Raw genomic sequence first — 23,690 nt, forward strand, 5'->3', positions numbered from 1 at the left:
ATAGACCAAAATCATGATTGAAGATTTGTTATCGAGAAGACCATATTCAAAAGCGAGACAAATGAGGAATGCAGAAGAAGGACTCGATGCTCCCAAACAATAAAAACCAAGTGCGCAACATGGAAGAAATGTTAATGGGATGCAAAAACCCTAAAATAAGGCAATGCGCAAATGTTAAAGTATGACTCCGCAAGCATTAACCATTTTTAGACGTCTACATTTTGCCCCTCTTTGAGACAATGCGATTCTAAGCGTTGTTTCAAAAAACGATAATGAAAATGCCGCAGACAATAATGACATGTGCATGCCCCCTCGAGGAATTGGCCGGAAACATCCAGAAAAGAGGCCAATTGATCGAAAAGAATGATAGAAAATGATAGGAGCAAACAGACTAAAAATCGGGGATCGGATACACAAAGGACAAGCAATTGAAGATGCAAAAGACCGTGACCAACATAAGATGGAGAGGGTGCATGTCCATCTATGCACTAACAAAGATCTATAAATGAGACAAGGAGAGTGAAAATTGCTCATTTGCACTAGCCAAAGAGGAGGATTTGTTGCTCTGGAAAAGGACGCTTGCAGAGAGATGGTGAACATTCCAATGGAAGATCACCTCGAAGAATGTGTACACACGTACAAACGATCGAATGACATGGGAGTATCTCAAAAACCCATATTGTCAATTTCATGAATTTTGATCACTTGCGAGACATTGCGGGGCCCACAGAGAATGCAGAAAGTGACTTTTGTGCCTGTGTGAGCACATCCTGTGCTTGTGTAGGGTACATAGGCGCAAGTTGATGCAACACAGGCGCAGTTGTTCACTGGGAACTCAATTTTGGTCAAAAACAACATGCGAATGATCTAAAAAGGGGGGATAAGGATGGGATAGGTCAAAATAGATTAGAAACACCCTATTTTGGACATGAAACAGGGCAATGCAGCCCATAGGAGCAAACCCTAAAACTGACAAAATGTGCCCCAATTGTGATGCAGAGTCAACAATATCCATTGATCACGTGGGAGAACCGACCAGACTGCTTCATGTTATGACATAGACTCAGGAGCACAGACAGAGATACATTAGCAGGACTTGGGATATACTATATCACATTCATGCCCGAGATTAGGGCAAACACAGGACTGCTTACCGCATTGGTAGAGTGATGGCATCCAGAGACCTCCTCATTCCATCTAGCAACTGGAGAGGTGACTGTGACACTAGAGGATGTATGGCATATCCTCTGCATTCTGATTCATGGGGAGATGATAGAGTATGACCCAGTGATAGGGAGAGACGTGTTGTGTAGATTATCTGAATGCGACGTAGATGATTTAGATATCGTAGAGAGGGAGATTGGCTGGGAGACCATGGCATCAGAGTATGATCGGCGATATGTGGTGATAGCAGTGGTGATAGCATGCTTATTAGCAAGGGACAGAGAAGGACATGGATTCCCTATTGGATGGGGAAGAGTGCTAGAGCGGATGGTGATAGAGGGTATGGTGTATGCATGGGGACCATGTGTACTGGCTATGCTATATTTTCAGTTGCATCAGATAGCATATCAGGGAGTTCAGACTTTGAGTTGTGGAGTCACATTGCTACAAGTATGGGCATTTGAGCACATAGCCATATGTCGACTGATTCCAGAGAGATAGGTATTACCACATCGACCATATGTGTACTGCTATGAGAGAGCACTGAGATAGGGTCCTTTTGGATACATATTGTATTGGCAACATGAGCTAGACAGACTGAGAGAGTTCACATGGAGGCCATATCTTGATTACCCTAGATGGTTAGATGATAGTGATGAGCTACCATATTGTAGATAGGAGAGATACCTGATTGGGTGACCAGTGAATCACTAGAGAGTGATTGAGATGTACCTGCTAGAGAGAGTCAGATGACAGTTTGGAGAGAGGTAGGATGTGCCTAGAGGGACTGCACACTTTGCCCGATCTCACAGAGAGATGAGTCAGTGGGGGAGGATGATTCAGCCACACATAGCATATGCTGATTTGACATAGCTACAACAAAGACAGTGGGATTGGAGATCAGATGTGGTGGACACTGGGATGACAGAGGAGTATGAGAGATGGTTTGCACGACGACAGCTAGTGCCATTGACAGATCCTGATATTCCGGTACCTAGGAGATAGGACTTCCCACTCACAGGAGAGGAGGAGGGAGATGATGACGATGAGGAGGATGAGGGTGGTGATGAGGATGAGGGGGATGAAAATTATGAGCCAGACTCAGCCGATTAGGAGTCATTTCAAGATATACCCATAGAACCGGAGACAGCTAGCATAGAGGAGATGGAGATGTGCAGGGCTACCATAGCGAGTCAGCACGATCACATTGTGACTTTAGAGAGACAAAATGCTATCTTGAGGATAGAGAAGGATCAGTTCAGAGTGGAGATAGCCAGACTCACAGCGGCTCGAGATACAGCAATAGCTCAGGCACAACGAGAAGAATAGAGAGTCACTGAGTATATTGGGTCAATTAGGGATGCTAGTGCACATGAGATGGCACAGATGTTGGTAGAGACAAGAGAAGAGATACACCACTGGAGGACACTATATGAGAGTGTAGTTCCACCAGAGCAGAGAACAGCATCATATCGGGCACAATCGAGGACAAAGAGCAGGCCACGGTCTTGGAGGTCAGCGAGCAGCATGGGGGTGAGTGGACCTATGAGACCACCACAGCTAGGACCAGGGACAGGGGGGACATCATCCTTGAGACATGGCAAGGATGAGGAGGATAGAGGGAGCACCCAGTGATAGAGGCACGTGCTCCGTAGTGACAGAGACAGATGTAGTTTGACATTTTGTAGTCAGCCTGTGGGCCATACTTAGGACAGACAGTCCAATTTTGTACTCCAATACTTTTTTGATATATGATATGATATGCATCTATATGATGGGATGCAATGCATTATGGCTTATGGTTGATGTTTACTTTCCATGTATGGATGGCGTAGGCATTGTTTATTGTGGAATATGTATGAATATATTTTTATGCGATTTTTGATGCATTTATAATATGAAATGGATAAAATGCTTGATATAGGCAAATGTACTAACCAATGAATGCAGGATGCAACTTATGTTTTTGTGTGGAGATCGGATAACTAGACTGAACTGACTACCCAAACTGACGAAAGAAATGTTAGTAAGAAGAAATGAGACAGAGGACAATTAGAGGCGAAGAAAAACTTGCTTTCACTAATGCACTTTGTAGGTGAGAACCTTTATTTAATGTAGCAAAACAGATGCTTAGCATCATGGCATTGAAGGCCAGAGCTGAAATGCAACCCTTTTTGCAAAAGACAGACACATCGCACACAAGGAATGAGTGAAGCATCCTAGGGTGCATACATCAAGCGTCGAGGTATGTGCAACGTTCACAAAGCAAACGTACTTATCACAGACACCCAATGATATAGTTGCCCCAGTTTGTGACAAACATTCCACAAACAACAATCACAACAAAAAAGAAAGAGACCATGAACCATCCCGGTTACTCTAAATCACTCAGTGACATCATCGAGCAACATAGGAACATGATCGGAGATAAATCAATAAATGATAAGACTCGCCAATTCCAACAAGTCAAACAAACATATTGATCTTCATTGTCAAAAGTTGAAAATGTTGATAAGACGGTCATGTTGTCTAGTTTCAGGGAATGGGGTACCCCATCTAAGATAGGACACAATCTGGTTTCGACTATACCATACCCTGTATAAAACCCATGATAGTAGTGACAAGGTCAAATGATATTGATGTTGATGTTCGATTGATAAGACAATTTTAATCAATTTGAATGTCTGGTTTGATTGAAAAGTTCATCTGTTAACGCGTGATTGCATGTCGTTGGATATATGCTCACTGATCTGTCTTATGCATAAAGGGGATATTTTTTTGTTTTTTTCTTTTCGAATTTTTTACAATTTTTTTTGTGTTCACTTTTTTTTCAGGACTTTATTTGACTTTTTAGGGATTTATTTCAGGACATTTTTCAATTTTTTTGGATTTATTTCAGGACATTTTTCAATTTTTTTGGATTATTTCAGGACATTTTTCAATTTTTTTGGATTATTTTAGGACATTATTCAATTTTTTTGGATTATTTCAAGACATTTTTCAATTTTTTTGTTTTTATTTCAGGACATTTTTCAATTTTTTTTGGATTATTTCAGGACATTTTTCAATTTTTTGGTATTATTTCAGGACATTTTTCAATTTTTTTTGGATTATTTCATGACAGTATGCGATTTTTATGATTTTGCCCCCCATGTCTAGCAAGGCAAGGAATATGATAGGTGAATAAATAGGCTTGCTGAAATGATGGTGGATAAAGGGAAGACAAAGGCCTTTTATTATGGAGACAATACAGATGCAATTTTCAAGGGCTATGGCGTGATGGGACAAGAGACTGGATATGACAATGTAAAGCAGTGACATGGCATGAGGGACATGTCAAGAGGTTTTTGAAACCATGTTTAAATTTTGCGTCCTTATGTCAGATCAAGATCAAGGAATGAAAAAGAGTGTATGGATAGTGATAAGATATGGATAGGATAAGCAAGACCAAGAATGGATAAGGGACATGGACTGAAGGTCAGGATTGGCTAAGGGATAGTGGCAAAAAGTTGCAATAAGCTAGGGAATATGGATAAAAGGTTATAATAAGCAAATGGATAAAGACTAAAAGCTGCAAACAAGATGCATGATGCTCATAACGATCCTCAGCCTTGTCAAGATCAAAGGTGGAAAGGGAAATTGGACATGAGGGATGATAGGACATGAAGGGGTAATGACATGGTATGATAGGATAATGAAGGGCAATAGGATATGAAGGAGGATGAAACCTACCCCCAAGTGTGGTGTGCAAGAAGTTCATAGATTACGCATGATGCCTGTTTGCTAGGTTTTCATCATAGTACTTGCCCAAAGTGCCTGTTTGCCAGGTTTTCACCAGTGGACGAATTATTTTTGCTTTACTTTTTTCTTTTGTCTTTTTTTTTTCTCACTTTTTCAATAGAAGATGGACACATGATAGGGGATGAAAGAAGGACTTAAGGATCTTTTTGTTTTTTTTGGATAGTAGCCTTGAAAAAAATGGACCATGACCTTTAAAAGTATGCTCAAAGACATTGGTAGGATAAGGACATGGAAAATGAGCTGAAACTAAGGCAAGGATTTATGCAAAGGATTGGAGAAAAGGGATCGAAGGATGGAAAATATGCATTGGATAATGGATAGGGTATTGGAAGAATTATGCTTGAGTGGATAGAAATGTTGGCAAGATTGACATTGGCACACACCTTGAGGGGTCGTGGACTGATGGAGGAAAAATGTATTTTGGATATTGAGATTTTTGAGGAAGGAAAGGCTATGGATTTTGGGACATAAGGGCCCAAAACGGATGAAGAAAGTGATGGAGAAATAGACTTGGAAGATTTGGATGGAGGAATAGCAATTTTGGATGCCAAGTTGATTGTTTCTTTAGGCTTTTGTGCTTCAAGGAGCCACTTAGGGATCCACATGGTTTTTGATTTTTAATGCTTTTGTGGTTCCTTGGAGTGCAATGCTTGCACAAGGGATTTAGGAACCCATATAGATTTGGACTTTGCTTTAGTTTGCTCAGTGGGCCTTTGTGGCCTTTTGGATATTTATTTTTCTTTATAGATCATATTGTTCTTTGTTTTGACATGTCGATTTGTAAAGCGGAAAATCGCGATCGAACCCTAGTCGTTCTCCCCTCTTCCAACTCCGAGGAGAGAGAAGGGAGGTTCGCTAGGATTCGATGGTTTTCACTTAGGGGAGAGACTTTACATTCAAAAGAGGGGTTGAAACCCACTAGATCCAATCCCATGCAATGCAAGATTGGATGCTAAATGTGTTTCAAGGGTTAAGACAGCAAGGCTACCCTCTTTTGTAAAGAATGTTGATAGAAGAATTAAACTAAGCATGCATAGAAAGTGACAAAGATTTGCTTATAAACTGAGTTCGGATTATAGGATGAAGCTGCGGACCTGGAATTAGCAGTAAAATGTCGATACGGCACTGCCCTACAAATTTGAGCAAAAGTTGTTAGGACGATGGCGCCCGGCGCCACGGTCCTCCGAAAAATCCGCGAAACGAAGGGGGATCTGTTCGTCTCTGCACAAGGATTCCAGATCTTCAATTTCAGCCGCGTACCTGCAACCTACACACAGAAAAGCGAAGACGATTGGGGGGTTAGGGATTAGGGGTTTGCCTTTAGGTCAAACCCCGGTTTTGGAATTAACCAAGAAATGAGCAAGAGCTGTAAATGTAAATGACTGTAAAACAAGTACTAATACCTTGTTCTAAGGATGTTTGTATCCTTATGTGCGAAGGTTTAGATGTTGTATGTTGTATGTTGTATGTAATATGTGATCTCCTCTTCAATGGTTGAATCCTTGACTTGAATGCAACACTTAGCCTTGAATGGAGACTTGAAATGATCAATTGCTTGAAGGAATGCTTGAATGCTTGAATGCTTGAGTATAGTTTCCACGCCTTTTTCCACATATCCTCCTCATATCAAATGAGAGAGAAAAATGTAGTTTATATACTTGTCATTTAGGGCTGATAGACTGATTTTCCCGACCTTAGGCCGACTAGGAAAGTTAATTTCCAAATTGCAAACAAAAAGACCCGAGCCCCTTAGGAGACCGGGCCCAAAATAGGACCCAGGGACCAAGGCGCTGGGCGCTTTGGTCCCACCTCCCGGGACAGCAGGGTGCAAGGAGGTTCAGGCCAGGGTGCTTGAAAAATGCAGTTTTCAGTGTCGTGAGAAAGTTTCAGGGTCTCCATTCAGGTTGCGTGTTGCGTCGCCATCGTGAAGACCGAAATGCAGTCGAAATTGCAAGTGTCGCAATTTTAGGATGCTACATTTAGCCCCCACTTTAGCGGGAGTATGTATGCTCATACTTCCGGTAAAGTACAAGGAAACAACATTGAAAGACTTTCACCACGTCAAGGAGGCAAGATACACCAAGCCCCCAGTGGACTAGGGATCTTACGACTTCGATTGACAAAGTAAAAGGGAAGATCACGAGGGAGAACCATGACTGTCAGTAGTAAGGTTCCCTCCCTATGAGTCATGCAAGAAAGATATCAAAAATTCTCAAGGCAAGGTTAAATTTACCAAGAAATTTTCAAGTATCTTGAAAAGATATGAACGGGATGTATGCCCCCCTACGTTAAAGCGATCGCACACGCCTCACCGGGGGTGATTGTTTTATCGTAGTGATACATATAAGAATGAGAAAGGAAAGGAGCACGTTATCGCAAGGATTTAGCCCCCAAGTGTGAGATAAACCCAAGGATAATAGACACAAAACACAAAGCACGAGGTGACTTCGCTTTCCTCGGGGTCAGTATGCTGTATGATAATTCATGTATATCATATGTATGTATGCATAATTGTTCTTCATTCCCCAATCAAGGAAGGTCACCTAGAAGAAGGGAACACATGTGTCTTTTGAGTCAACATGAGAGAGATCGAGAGATCTCAATGCTTTGCATCGTCCTCAAGTAGACAACACCAAGGACAACAAATAGAAGAATGAGAATAACGTATAGAAGAAGTAACGAAAGAGAGGAGGAAAGAATCTGCTATGCTAATGTAACTAGTCTAGCACGTCATCTACCCCCCGATCTTGCTGATCAATGTTTCGGGAAGGCAGGGAACACGCTAGAGGAGGAACATCCAACACAGCAGATGGAGCTATCACAAGATCCAAACAAGGGCTATGTTCATGTTCCAAGCCACATTGTTCTTGTCTAGGAGCTAGGATAAGTGCTTTAGAAAATTCATTAGATAAATGGTTATCAATATCAACAAGTTCATATTCACTATCAGAAGCAAGAGGAGTAACATTTTCATCATGCATAACATTTTCATCTATAGCATCATCAAGATTTATAAAAATAGGATCTTTAACTCGCATAGGATCAAAACCATCATGCATCTTATGTTTAGGAGATTTAGGCTCAATGTCCGGCTGAGGAGAAAATGGAATAATGGTTGTTGAAGGTGTCTTTGGAGATTGCAAAGTTTGAGAAGCAGCTGCTTGAGCTCTAAGACGACGCTTTCGTCGGTATTCACATGCAGAACGATTTCGTCTAGTCTTAGTAGGAAGTGGAGAAGATTGAGGAGGAGGAATGTTCTCATCCTTAGCACTTGGGTGTTTAGGTTGTGGTCTCTTAGGCTGGATAATAGGAGAAGGAGAAGGTCTCTTCTCTCTATAAAAAGAAGGAGGAGGAACTGCTCCATATAAGGGAAGAATATTTGGTTTAGGGAGAAGACCAAGTCCATCATGACGAGGAGGTATAGGTCTACTCTTAGGAAGCTTATTAGGCATAGACATAGTCACATCCATAGGGATGGGTTGGGAATCTTCTTGAGGAAAGACATTAGTTTTATCTTTCAAAGGAAGAACTTCCTTCTCAAGAATGATAGGAATGTCAAGTTTAGGTGTTCTAGGTTCACTTAGAGATAAGATCATATCTGTTTTCCACTTTTGATAAGATTTGAAAAGATGATCACTTCGCGGAGGAAGAGATTGGAATTTTTTAGGCCAAAAGTAATCAATAGGAACACTAGAAGTTCTTTCAGCTGGTTTAAAGAGACTATGATTGACAGTAACAACTTCACCATTATGGGGAAATTTCAAACACTTATGTATAGGAGAAGTAATAGCTTTCATGGAAGATAGCCAAGGATAGCCAAGCTTCACACGAAATTGTTCGGAAGATGGAATAATAGCAAAGTTCACATCAAGGGATTTGTTATGGACCTCAATAGGCAATGTAATAGAACCAATTGCAGGAGAAGAAAATGCATCAAATAGTTTTACAACCACATCTGTTTTGTCATAGATAACTTGATTCAATTGCAAAGTAAAAAGGAATTCTTCAGTAATAACATTAACCATGCATGAAGGATCAATAAGCACTCCACGGCAAGGTGTATTCTTGACTTTTGCAACTATGTATAAAGGACCATCAGGTGCCCTAATGGTTTCATTGGAATCAAATGTGATGGAAGGTTCTTTAGGGATTTCTTGCTGCTCTACAAAGTTAATCACATTCGGAGTCATAGACACAAGACCATCAGATGAGAGAGAGGAATCATTAGCCTCAATTGCATTAGAGGTATGAGAAGGCAATGGATTAGTGAAAATATGAAGATTTTGGTTAGGAGGAGCTACAGATGTGTTGCCTTTATCATTCACTCTAGAAACAGAGATAGTATTATTATCAATCAAATCTTGAATTTTACCCTTTAAAGAAAAACATTTTTCAGTATCATGCCCAGGCTGATGGTGAAATTGACAAAAAGCTTTGTTATCAAAATAAGGTGAAGTAATCTTTGCAGGATCAATTTGTCTTGTAGGAGGAAGAGTAAGCACATTTTGTTCCAATAACTTATTCATAATACTATGCAATGATTCATTCAAAGGAGTATACTTTCTTTCTTTCTTGAAAAATTTAGAAATAGGAGGCACACCTGATGCTGCATTCACATTGTTGTTGATGATGTTTTCATTGAATTTGATGGAATCTCTATTCGGTTTAAACTTCCCAAATGGTTGTTGACTGCTATCACCCTTATCACTCGGAGCCATAGGATGTGATTGTTCCATTTGACTCACAATCAGTTGATAATTGTGAAGAGTTGCACACAACTGTTGGAAAGAAGTAAACTCAGAAAACAGAAGTTTGTCTCGAATATCTTTTTGTAAATTAGAAATAAAGATTCTTTGAATATCATTGTCAGGCATTGGAAAAGAAATTTGAGCATACAAATGCTTATATCTACCAATGAAATCAGTCACTTTTTCTTTAACACCTTGTTTACAATGCATTAAATCAATCAAAGTAACCTTAGGACTTATATTGTTTTGAAATTGTTGAATGAAAGCATTTGCAAGTTGTTCGAAAGAAGTAATAGAATAGGAAGGCAACGAGCAATACCATTGTAGGGCTTTGTCTCTTAATGTTCTAGTAAACAGTTTTGCAAGCAACCTTTGGTCATAAGCAAAATCAGTACAAATTGTTTGAAAAGTCTTAACATGTGTTAGAGGATCTCCTTTACCATTATAAAGTTCCAAATGCGGGATTTCAACATGTTTAGGAGGGATAGCTCGAACAATGTCAAGAGAAAGTGGGCTCGCAACGTCAAATGTGGGCACACTAAACTTAGATTGATTCATAGAGGCAATTTGTTGCTGTAAAGAAGAGACAGTTTGTGTTAGATTGTTAATGGTCGCTTCAGTCGAAGAATTCATATTGGATGTGTTAGATTGAGATGGAGGTGTTATGTTATTGAAAGAGGGTAAAGAGTAAGGTGGTGGGACTCTATGATAATTAGTCATAGGAGATGATTGGGCAGGAGGAACACTACAAGGAGGAATGGATTGGTTAAACGAATTGCCCCCTTGCATCATGTTCATTTGTGGAGATGTAATAGGCACACTCATTGAAGGAATGAATGAAGGAGTCGGATTTAATGAAGGAAGAGGGTTAATTGAAGAAGAAGGGTTGCCCCCATGACTGGTGATCATAGGAGGAATGTCTTGTGTAGAAGTAGCCATTATGTTTGATGTAAAGGTAGGTATGCTAGCAATAGGAGTCATCAAAGGGATAGAATGATTGACTTGAGTAGGAGGTTGTGTATAACCCAAATTTTCAGCACAACTCTTCATAGGCATCACATTCGAATCCACGATGTGCGCAATACCATGCAAAATATCAATTCCATTCTTATCACTTTGAAGCATATGTTTTAGACCCTCAATTAAAGGAAGAGCTTGACTATCAGGGTATTCTTGAGACATCCATTGTCGAAAATCGTCAAATTGGTTATCCAATTTCGAAAGTTGTTCTTCAAAAACCTCATGGAGAGCTTCTTCATCATTAGGAGGATTAGAGGAATTACCCATGTCCTCGTTAAAAAGGCTATTCAAATTAGGTTCCATCTCCTCAGTAGTTAAACCTTGGAAAGACTTAATTCTACGGCTTCGTCTAACGGGAATAGTGTAAGTAGGGCTTATTGTTGTAAAACTCATGCACTAGAAAGAGAGAGAAGATTTTGAATTTAGAGGTAGCAATTTTCAGTAAAATCAGCCAATCTTCTGGATTTAAGCTGTTAAATGCAATCACAACAATCTCCTGAAATTTTGGAAAAAATGTCCGGGACCGTGGCGCTCGGAGTGCAACACGGTCCTTGCAACTTTTTTTGAAATTTGCAGGGATGAAAGTTATGATGATTTTAGAGCTAATCTGAAAAAATTGAGTGATTTTACGATCTGTAGATAGGCCAAATTAAAGTTGCAATCTCGAAATTGAACCCTACCAAGTTTGTCGAAAAATGCAAAATTTGAATTTTGAAAAAGAGAGGGAAACTGAAATTTTGAATTTTATGATTTTAGAGGGAATGTCAAGAGCAATGCAAATTTTGAAATTTGAAAATTGACTCAATTTCACGCAAAATTCAATTTTGAAAGCGGAAATCAAAGTTGTTGTAATTAAGCACTTAATTTCAAAAGTCACAAAATGCAAGAATTTGAATAAAGCGCTGAAATTTTGAATGAATGATAACACACTTTTCAGATTTAGGACAGTAAGAACACAATTTTGACACAAAATTTCAATTTCAATGATTTTTAAATGTTTAGAAGCCTTAATCCAAGCAATCACAAGACCAACTTTGACTGTAATTTTGAAGGTGTTATAATTGATAAAATCAGCCAAAATTCTGGATTTTAGCAGGAAAATACAGTAAGATCTTGCTCCCAAAATTTCGGAAAAAATGTCGGGGACGATGGCGCTCGGCGCCACGGTCCTCGCAAATTTTTTCCAAATTTTCAGGGATGAAAGATGTTGTGATTTTATTGCGGAATCCAAAGTTATAGCTGATTTGGAGATGTTTTGATCAGTGAAATTGTCGGACAAAGGTTGAATCAAGAGGGTTTCAAAAATTAGGGTTTTGACACTTAACCACTTAATTTTCAGAATTAAATCACAAATATGAATTGATAATTTGTAATAGAAGGGCAGATCTGAAACAAGCATTAACATTTAGACATTTCGCAAGTTCAATTACTAAAAAGAAATTTTAGGGTTTTAATGCAATCACCTCTAAAATTTTGCAAAAGATCAAACATGGAAATGTAATCAATTTTTTCAGATCTAAGCATGAAAAATCAGAAAGGATGTTCACGTCAGGTTCACCAAAATGTAAAGCGGAAAATCGCGATCGAACCCTAGTCGTTCTCCCCTCTTCCAACTCCGAGGAGAGAGAAGGGAGGTTCGCTAGGATTCGATGGTTTTCACTTAGGGGAGAGACTTTACATTCAAAAGAGGGGTTGAAACCCACTAGATCCAATCCCATGCAATGCAAGATTGGATGCTAAATGTGTTTCAAGGGTTAAGACAGCAAGGCTACCCTCTTTTGTAAAGAATGTTGATAGAAGAATTAAACTAAGCATGCATAGAAAGTGACAAAGATTTGCTTATAAACTGAGTTTGGATTATAGGATGAAGCTGCGGACCTGGAATTAGCAGTAAAATGTCGATACGGCACTGTCCTGCAAATTTGAGCAAAAGTTGTCGGGACGATGGCGCCCGGCGCCATGGTCCTCCGAAAAATCCGCGAAACGAAGGGGGATCTTTTGTCTCTGCACAAGGATTCCAGATCTTCAATTTCAGCCGCGTACCTGCAACCTACACACAGAAAAGCGAAGACGATTGGGGGGTTAGGGATTAGGGGTTTGCCTTTAGGTCAAACCCCGGTTTTGGAATTAACCAAGAAATGAGCAAGAGCTGTAAATGTAAATGACTGTAAAACAAGTACTAATACCTTGTTCTAAGGATGTTTGTATCCTTATGTGCGAAGGTTTAGATGTTGTATGTTGTATGTTGTATGTAATATGTGATCTCCTCTTCAATGGTTGAATCCTTGACTTGAATGCAACACTTAGCCTTGAATGGAGACTTGAAATGATCAATTGCTTGAAGGAATGCTTGAATGCTTGAATGCTTGAGTATAGTTTCCACACCTTTTTCCACATATCCTCCTCATATCAAATGAGAGAGAAAAATGTAGTTTATATACTTGTCATTTAGGGCTGATAGACTGATTTTCCCGACCTTAGGCCGATTAGGAAAGTTAATTTCCAAATTGCAAACAAAAAGACCCGAGCCCCTTAGGAGACCGGGCCCAAAATAAGACCCAGGGACCAGGGCGCTGGGCGCCCTGGTCCTGAGGGACTAGGGTGCTGGGCGCTCTGGTCCCACCTCCCGGGACAGTAGGGTGCAAGGAGGTTCAGGCCAGGGTGCTTGAAAAATGCAGTTTTCAGTGTCGTGAGCAAGTTTCAGGGTCTCCATTCAGGTTGCGTGTTGCATCGCCATCGTGAAGACCGAAATGCAGTCGAAATTGCAAGTGTCACAATTTTAGGACGCTACACGATTATATTGGACATGTTGATCCTTGAATACATGTGGATTGCTAAACTTATGACGTTTATACTTGGCATCCAAATTTCTTGGAGGGGGAAAGGAATGCATGGATGGATATGAATGAAATGGACTTCTTTTGGATTGATGAAATTTACTCAAGGATGTGTGCCTTTGTTGACCTTGCATAAAGGAGGAAGGGATATAAGGACCTAAGATGGATGGAAAGTATGATGGGGAAGGTGTATGTTTTGATTTTGATGGAGGGATACAAATGTCTTGAGAGTGAGTTGTGTAGACATAACCCTTAAGATCTTCTTTAACATGAAGGGATTCTTGCTTATGGAGATCTACTCCTTTGCCTTTATGAATATCTTGACTTGTAGGATACTCTTTTCTTTGGGAAGAAGACACGAGTCCATTATGAGGTGGATATGATATGAGAGAAATAATGAGATCTTAGAGTGGATCAGATTGCACCAAAGTGGAAGAACCCATTATGCATGTCAAGGGTTCATGAACATCTTGCACTGACACGTTAGAATCATGAAGGGGATTAGGATCATGAGGGGGACTAGGATTGTGTAGTGGATATGGTTCAATGATAGGCTCTTCAAGAGATGGAATGGGAGAAATAATGGGATCATCAAAAGAAATGCAATCTTGGAGTGTATATGGAGCATTAAGACAAGGAGATGGAGGAACAAAAGGATCTTGTGGAGGATTTAAAGGAATAATTTGATCTTGACAAGGAGGAAGATCATTGGAATCCTCTTTAAAGTTTCTTTGCTCTGGACTTTTAATGGGATCATCAGAAAGGATGGAAGGGATATCTTGATCTTTCTCAGGAAGTGGAATGTCAATGGGATTTGAGAGGACATTATGTTCTTGGATAGAATGGATAGGAATAAGTGAATCATTGTGAGTGTCTGGGAACATGGGGTCTTGGTCAACAATTGGATGGGATGATAAGGTTTCAGGATCTTGATCTTGATTTTTTTTAAGACACATTTCTTCATGCTCTAAATTATCCTCTTGACATGAGGTTGGACTTTGGATATGCATGGGGGATTTCGACAAGGAATGAATGTTTTGGCATGAAGGAAATGCACTTTGAAAATTTGTGATGGATTATGGCAAGGAATCAATGCTTGAACATGAGGAAGAGGGACTTCGAATGGGGTCTTCTAAAATAGGTAATGGCAATAAAGTGCATGGTGGCATTGGGTCTAGTATTTCTAAAACATGACAAGGATGTGCATCATGAATTGGATTATCATGGGAATCAATTATGGATAGCTCTTGGATAATTGCATCCTTGGGTGTATTGTTTGATGAGGACAATATGGAAGGTTCTTGTCAAACTTCTAAAGGTGTAGGGATAGATGCCACTATAGAGTCAATTTGTTTGTGGGGGGATGAGGCATTGCTAGACATAATTATATTATCTTGATCTTCCTCAAAGAATTCACTTGGTAGTTTCCTTAAGATCATTGCAATAAAGCCACCTTTCTTTCGAGGTTTTGACATAGTTGTATCTGGAATTTGAACTTGTTTGGCAAGGAGTTGGTTCTGATCTAATGTCATGTTTTGATATTGGACTTGGTTCAATTGTTCTGACATGTTTGAAACTTAGGTTGGTGTGTGCTGCAACCTTTATTTTTGAATGTTTGGTTGTGGTTGTTGACATTGATATTCCACCATTGGTTGAACCATTTGTGGACATTGTATAGTTGGTTGGACATATTGTTGAAATTGGACCATTGGTTGTATTGGTTGGACCATTGGTTGTGTCTATTGGAAATGTTGGAACTGTTGAACCATTGGTTGTGATGGTTGAAAATCTGATTGATAGTAAACACCTTCTTGTTCTTGTTGTGAAGGCACATAATGTTGTTGTCTCTTTTCTTGAAATTGTTTCACCATCTCTATTTGTGAGAGGAGAGCTGGTATGTCTGATCGTTCAATAAGAGATCTTAAATCAATTGGCTCAATCTTTGGATTTTGACCTAGAAATTTTTGAAAATTTTTGGACATTTGTGATATATTCTTCTCAATGTTTTTCACTCTTTGTTCCAAAATCTCATTTTCTTGAGCTAGTTTCTCCTCTAGTTTTTGTATTTGGAGACTTGTTTCATCATAAAAAGTTTTATCCAAGTTCTGAGACATGTAGAGATTGGATTGACATGATTGATTTCTCAATTGTGATGACATGGCTTCATAAGAAGGTTGAGACCTCATTTCAACAAACATGTCACTATGCAATGCAACTAATGGGATTGACAAATGCAACCTAAAGGATGACAATGCAACTTAATGTTTTTGTTGTTTTTTCAAGATTTTGACAAACTCATGAATGCAATTCTAGAAATGAGACCCTTAAGAAATTGAAATGATGTCTAGACCTCAAAGGACAAATTGACAATGTCTCCCCTATATGCTTGGATACTAAGCTAGGTTTGGCCAAATGACAATGATGACTAAAAGAGAAAAGGTTTGATAAGGTCTAGACTTCCTAACAATGACTTAGGGTAACTTATCAAAGGTTTGGATTACTCAAGTATAACAAAACCTAGTTTTGACACTATATACAAAGGGACAATTACTATGCAAATGACCTTAATATGATATGATAATGACCTAAACTTAATGAAGAGACCTAGGGTATGCAAATGCAAATGTATGGCAATGTCAACCTAAGTTTGAATTATGAAATGGTATTACTCTAATGCATGAGGACACATGCAAATGGATGACCCTTATTGATATGCAAAGGAGTGTGACCTAGGTGAAACCTAACCTTGGTTGTTGACAATGAATTTGCAAAATGCAAACCTAAGATGAACCTAAATGTAAGTGACATGAATGTTGAGACATGATTTTGAAAAATGTTTGACAACCATGTTTGAAGATGTTTTGAACTTTGTTGGATGAAATACTCTTGTGTTTAACCTTGTTTTGAATCAATTTGTCTTGTTTTTGAAATGAGACACAACTCAACTTTTGACAAGCAAAGAAGACAAGATATTTTAACTTAGACTCAAGACAATCATGCTCATTCACACATTTCTTATGGTAGGCAAGGACAGTAGGTACTTGAGAGGTAGACTCATTATGAGATTCAAGGAGAATACATAGATGCTTGACCCCACGGGCTCCCCTCCATGGCACTCACTTCTCAGGGCAGCCAAGCATCAGTCCCCATGGAAATCTCCCCATGGTGAACTTAGTATCTCTTCCAAGTATCAAAACTCATCCTTCTCAAGAAACTAGAAGGATTTTTGGCCTCTAAATACAAGGTGTTTAGTAAGGATTTCTGTTAAGCGTTACTCCTTAGTGTCATGCAAGCATGATTGAGACATTAAGCCCACCAAGATACCAAACAAACGTAATCGCGCAAGCATGATTTAGACCTTGAGGCCCTACTTAGATGTTGATATGAGAAAGAGTCCAAGGGTCATCACTTACCAAGTAACTACAATTCCCACGTAACCCTTCCTTCAAAGCTTTCGCTCATCAGGTATTTATTTATAGTGAGTTAGAATGCCAAGGTATTCTAGCTGTACTCACTTTGGGTCTTTCCCTTCTCACGATTGTCACTTGCTTGCAAAAGAAAGCAAATGGTCAGGAAGGCAGGCCCTCTAAAGGTAACAAACAATCCGAGCCATGATAATGGTATCGAAGATCTGGATTTCTGATCACCCTAAGAAGGATGAGAGCATACTCTCCTACTCCAATGTCAAACTCAACAATCAAAGCAAACACATGTTCATTCCATCCTACTTAGCAATCATACTAGGTGCCTAATTATGAATTACAAACACAAAGTTTAGTTGGAGTATAATTTGTTTAGTCTTTGACTAGCGAACCTGCATAAAATGTGTTAGTAGTTTCATTTTCTTGTCTTTGTCATGCGTAATGCCAAGGTGCTGCACAGAGAATCAGTACCAAAGAAAAACCAAAAACCAAAAACAGAATGCAAAACAAAGCAATTTGCAAGTAAAAACACTTCTTTTTACCTATGTTTCTGGCCTTACACAGGTGTAGAATGCAGTAACACAGGCGCAGATCCCTTTGACACAGGTGCAGAAGTCCTTGACATAGGTGTAGATTGCTTGACACAGGCGCAGATTGCTCCTACACAGGCGCAAAAGTTCTCAGAAAGCCCTGAATTACCCTATTTCTTGGGTTTTTCACCTGCAAATCATCTCAAAAGCACTCAAAAGCATGGTTAGGGGGTTAGCTCATGTCGGTTTCACCAATTAATGTAGATAGGAAATGTGGAAATCATCAAAGCAATATTAACATTAGCCTAGTTCAATCACGAAAACTCAATTGTAATGACCAATCCTAATTACATTCAATGAAAACATGAAAACAAGACATTCAAAATGAAAACTAAGAAAACCAAATGTAGATGTCTCCTTCATGTGGCTTCATTGTCCTTCTTTCTCCTTCAAATAGCTTTTGTTTTGTGGATCTCACCTTCAAGTGCATAAGCATGATGTGAAAGCAAGTAGACAAGACGAGACGACAACATAAGGGTACTAGAAGCATGATTGATTTAACAAGGGACCTTGATTGAAGAAATTCATCCAATTTATAGACAAATTGGAGAAAACACAAGATTAGCATGAATTTGATTCGAATGGAAATTTCAAATCACGAATGACAAATATGACAAATTATGACAAATTGACACTTTCTATGCAAAATTGATTGATTGATAATTTTGACAAATTGCTATGTCAAAATTGATTGATTGACAATTATGACAATTTATAACAAATTTGCTATGTCATTCCCATGAAATTAGGAGAAATAGGAGAAATTAGAAAATTAGATGAATTAGAAATTAGGAAATTAGAAAATTAGGAAATTAGGAATTAGGAGAAATTAGTAAATTGGAAAATTAAGAAAAAGATGAAATAGGAATTAGGTGAATTGATTAATAGGTTTGCATCCATTAATTAATTCATGAAAGAGACCTAGGACTAAATAAATGAATTTATTTAACCCACCAAGAAGAAGAAAAGGATTAAATGAACGAATCATAAAACCCTACAAATAAGAGGACAAGTAATTAGGTCAAGACAACAAGAAATTAATTTCTATTCGATTACGATTTTGACTTGATAAAAGACCAATGCTAATAAGTGATTTGATTGATAAATGCACCAATTGATGAGGAGCAATGACTAATTGATCCAAATTGACATGATTGAGAAAGATGACGATCAATCGCAAAATTGACGAGATTGACAATGACAACGATCGATGACAAATCGATCACAAAATGACAAGATTGAACATGACAACAATAGATGACAAATCGATCGCAAAATGACAAGATTGAAAATGACCACGATCGATGACAAAATAGATTGCAAAATGACAAAATTGAAAATGACCACGATCGATGACAAATCGATCACAAGATGACAAGATTGAAAATAACAACAATCAATGACAAATCGATCACAAGTCGAGAAGATTGAAAATGACAACGATCGATGACAAATCAATCGCAAAACAACAAGATTGATAAGAGGACAACGATCGATGACAAATTGATCACAAGTCGACAAGATTGATAAGAGGACAAAACCCTAATTAGGATTGATGATGTCCAAAATGATGACAAATGAGGACGCACCATGATGCAACAAGATAAGATCGACCAAAACCATGACTGAAGATTTGTTATCGACAAGACCATATTCAAAAGCGAGACAAATGAGGAATATAGAAGAAGGACTCGATGGTCGCAAACAATAAAGACCAAGTGCGCAACATGGAGGAAATGTTAATGCGACGCAAAAACCCTAAAATAAGGCAATGTGCAAATATTAAAGTACGACTCCGCAAACATTGACCATTTTTAGACGTCTACAATTTCATATCAAAACTATCTCATAGACAAAGAACTTGTGTTTGTGATTTAAAGGTCTGTAAAATAGAGGTAAAATGATTCTAAATCTTTTAATGGAAATATAAAGATCCTATTTTCAAAGGATAAATTTAAAACAAAAAAATATTGACCAAGATCATGAGATCTATGAAATTGTGATTGATGTCATTTCTCCACACATTATTCATAAAATTGGGGTTAGCATATTTAATTCATGGTGGCTAGTTTAGAAATGGTATCTCAATAAACCAAAGTGTACTTATAGACCTTTTAGTGACTATTTATGGCTTGGCATCATCTCATTGTGACAACCTAGTTAAATTATCATTGGTAGCTCTAATCCTTAATAGGAACTTGGAAATGTAGGTTGTATATTGTTTGGTTGTCTATTCTTCAACTCAAGGTAACCATTTTTTCTTAGTTCATTCTTTATCAAGGTTTTTCATTAAGTTATCATATATGTGATTTAGGAAATCTTAATTCTTGTCACCCATTTCATGAGAAACTTGAGATTTTGAAAGTTATTTTTTTATCTCCACGTTATTGGTCAAGGCGTTTTACTTGGATTCATAAATATTTTTAGGCTTAACCTATTTTTATTTTAGACAATTGTATTAAGAGATATGTTTAACTTCTATTTCAATTTTACCTTGTATAGGTGTAGGGTGGTGATTATCTTCAATGCTCTCAAAATTATTTCCTCTTTACATTGGATATGTTCATTATCTTTTCTTTCCAATAAGGGTTACTGCCCACCATGTGGGCAGAAACAGGTACATATCCAACATACTTAAAGGAATAACACCTCCTAATCTTATGGCTCTTAGCTTAAAAGAACAAGGTATCATGTTGTTCATATTTTTTCTTAGCACTTTTGGCTTCCTTCTACCTCTTCTCATGATCACAATAACTCCAACTAGCCATATTCTAGACTGTTTTGTCACCTAGATTTTTTAGTTCTTTTTCTCTTGTTCAATGACCTACAAATGAAGAAGGTTCTTTCACTATTTCACAATTGTACCATTTGCACTAGTGTATGGGGAAAACCAAATGTTTTTTTACTTATTAGAGGCTTTATTGATTCCTAATGTTTGGACATTGGCTCATCTAGAATTTTAAAATCTTTTATTTTATACTCGATCCCACATAGACTTTGAGGGTTTTCCTTCTACTACTCACCCCCTTTTTTGTGAATAATATAGTATTATCCTTTTAGTGTATAAGATGTAATTTCGGTTTATTCATTCAAAAATATATTATAATCACATTATTATTATATCATAAATGCTCTATGATAAACGCTTTGCCTTGATTCTGAAGTCATCTAAATGATTGAATAAACGTGAGTACAATAGTCATAGCACACAATTCAACAAAAATACAGAGTAGGTTGACTTGAACAACTACTTGTAAAAAAATGAGTGACGTGTAAAGTTAAATTCTCAAATTTTAAAAATTCAAGATTAATATCTACTAAAGAAATGTTCTAGATCAAATTTAGATCCATGTAATTAAATGATAGTGATGAATAAAAAATTTGTAAATTGATATAGCAAATAATATAAAATAATATAATGAAAAGTAAAACTCTTATAAAGAAATCGTTATATTAAAACATTCATTGCAATTGACCCCAAGAACAAAGAAAAGAGCATACATAATTTCTAACAACTACTTGAATAAACAATTGTTAATGCAATTTCATGTTCATCAAAGCATACAGTTGTTTTCGCGTGTAAAGGAAAGGGTCACTTCCCTTTGATTCAGTCTTCAACAATTAGGTAAAAGTGTTCTATCCCAGTGTAGAAAAACACTTAGTGGGGAAAACACGTGAAACCTACGCCCTTTGAAATTATTGAATGGATTAAAATGGCCGATTTATCCAACTGCATATCCACATCCTGAACTTTTGGATATATTGGCACAAAGAGGTCAATCTTTTTGATTCATCTTGCGTGGGATCAACGGCATTGAATGTGTAACCTGTTTAGTTTCTATTTAAGCAGGAAAGATATAGTATAAACATAGGAGCATTTATTTACTACTTCAAACCAAAAATACAAATACTCCGATTATCTAAATGGCGATGAAATATTTGTTACTAGCCATTATCATGATTATTGAACTGCATAATGGCGTATCATTAGCAGTGGATGGTGGAGATACGCTTCTTTTAGGCGATTCGCTCACTGGAAATCAGACCATAACGTCAAAGAATCGCACGTTTACTTTGGGATTTTTCAGTCCTGGAGGAACGAATAAATGGTATATTGGCATCTGGTATGCGCCACTCTCTCAGAAGGCCTTTGTTTGGGTGGCTAACAGAGAAAATCCTATCAGAAGCATGCCCGGTGTTCTTAAATTTGCGCGCGATGGTCATCTTAACTTGTTTGATGGAAATGGTCTGTCAGTTTGGTCAACTGACGCTAGCCCGAAAGGGTCCCGTGCTCTGATAATGGACTCTGGTAATTTCATTCTGCTGGACGCCCACAACCAAACTCAGATTGTCTGGGAAAGTTTCGCACATCCGGGAAATACATGGTTGCCCGGCATGAAGATGTGGAAGGGCATGAAGCTAACTTCCTGGAAGAGTTCTGTGGATCCTGCAGTTGGGTTATTCTCTTTGGAAATGGACAAGTCTCCAGGAGAAACGGAGATGAAGTTGGTCTATAACAAGAGCGTGGTCTATAGTTCTGGCGGAGAGTGGACTGGCAACCAATTCGCCAAGATTCCAGAGATGTCAGCTCAGAAGAGGTTAAAAATGTCCTGTGTAAGGCTTTCTCCTTCAAGAATATACTTTAATTTTAGCATAAACCCAATAGATCATACCCTCACAGGGCGGTTCCTTTTAGATGAGAATGGCGAATTTCAGCTCCACTTCTGGATGGATGACGGTAGATGGAGTCTGAGGTGGTCAACATATCGAGGTCAATGCAGTGATTACAATATCTGTGGGGCGTATGGACTGTGCAATTCGAATGATGTGTGTAGTTGTTTACAGGGTTTCACACCCAAGCACGACTCAAGCGGTTGTAGCTGGTGGCCAAACGGGTGTGTTCGACGAAGACCCCTGCAATGCTCTGTCACAGAGGGCACAACCGACGGGTTCCTGGAAGCCAAGAACCAATACTTGCCCGAAATGGAAACTGTCTTTTACAACAACGAGCCAACACAGCATGGCTGCCGGACAGCTTGTCTCAAAAATTGCTCCTGCACAGCCTTTGCTTTGGCTATTTCTGATCCACCCGTTTGTAGATTGTGGTTTGGAGATTTATTGAGAATGCACGTTTCGCCGGAGGGCCAATCCGTCTTTGTTAGGCTGGCTGCTTCTGAGTTGCCGCAATTGACTTCACATCAAAGCAGCAAAACTTCTCGTCTTTTCCTTTCACTTCCTCCAACTTTCTCGGCTGTTTTAGTTCTTTTCTTGGCCTCATTTCTTCTGTGGAAAAATCGAAGACTGCGGGAGGAGAGCGTTCAAGAGGACGTGCCAATAACGCTCAAAATGTTCACTTACAAAGAGCTACGAATTGCAACTCAAAATTTCAAGCATAAGCTGGGGAGCGGAGGATTCGGGTCCGTGTTCAAAGGAACTCTGGCGGACAACACGCTTGTTGCGGTGAAAAGATTGGAGGGTTCCATGCAAGGAGAAAAGCAATTCCGTGCGGAAATAAGCACCATCGGCAGCCTACAGCATGTGAATCTTGTCAGCTTGCGGGGATTCTGCGTAGAACGTTCATGTAGGTTATTGGTGTATGCCTACATGACCAATGGCTCCCTGAATTCATTCCTCTTCTCAAAGTCAGAAGAAGCAAAGAAGGTGTTGGAATGGAAAACTCGTTTCAAGATCGCACTGGGAACTGCGCGAGGATTAGTTTATCTCCACGAAGAATGCAGGGATCGCGTTATTCACTGCGATATTAAGCCTGGAAACATTCTGTTGGACGGCGACTTCCGCCCAAAGATAGCTGATTTTGGGCTGGCAAAGCTGGTGGGCAGAGATTTCAGCCGCGTACTGACAACCACAATTGGAACTCCAGGGTACTTGGCTCCAGAGTGGATCTCAGGCCTTCCTATCACTCCAAAGGCAGACGTATACAGTTTTGGCATGACGATGTTTGAAATTATATCAGGCCGAAGAAATCTGGTTTTAGCGGTGGAGGAAAGTCGGTTTTACTTTCCTACCTGGGCTTTATCTCAAATTCAGAGGGGAAACATAATAGATGTTGTGGATTCAAGGATAGCAAGTGAGGCGGATATGAAATAG

At 38.8% G+C, this 23,690-nt stretch overlaps 1 protein-coding gene across 1 annotated transcript; it reads left to right on the forward strand.

Moving 5' to 3' along the window:
* Positions 1-21,506: 21,506 nt before the first annotated feature.
* On the forward strand, positions 21,507-23,690 carry LOC131034911 (G-type lectin S-receptor-like serine/threonine-protein kinase At2g19130). Its single transcript, XM_057966523.2, has one exon. The coding sequence runs from the start codon at positions 21,507-21,509 to the stop codon at positions 23,688-23,690; it is 2,184 nt and encodes a 727-aa protein (XP_057822506.2).

This window comes from Cryptomeria japonica, chromosome 10 (assembly GCF_030272615.1).
Source record: "Cryptomeria japonica chromosome 10, Sugi_1.0, whole genome shotgun sequence".
Taxonomy (NCBI): Eukaryota; Viridiplantae; Streptophyta; class Pinopsida; order Cupressales; family Cupressaceae; genus Cryptomeria; species Cryptomeria japonica.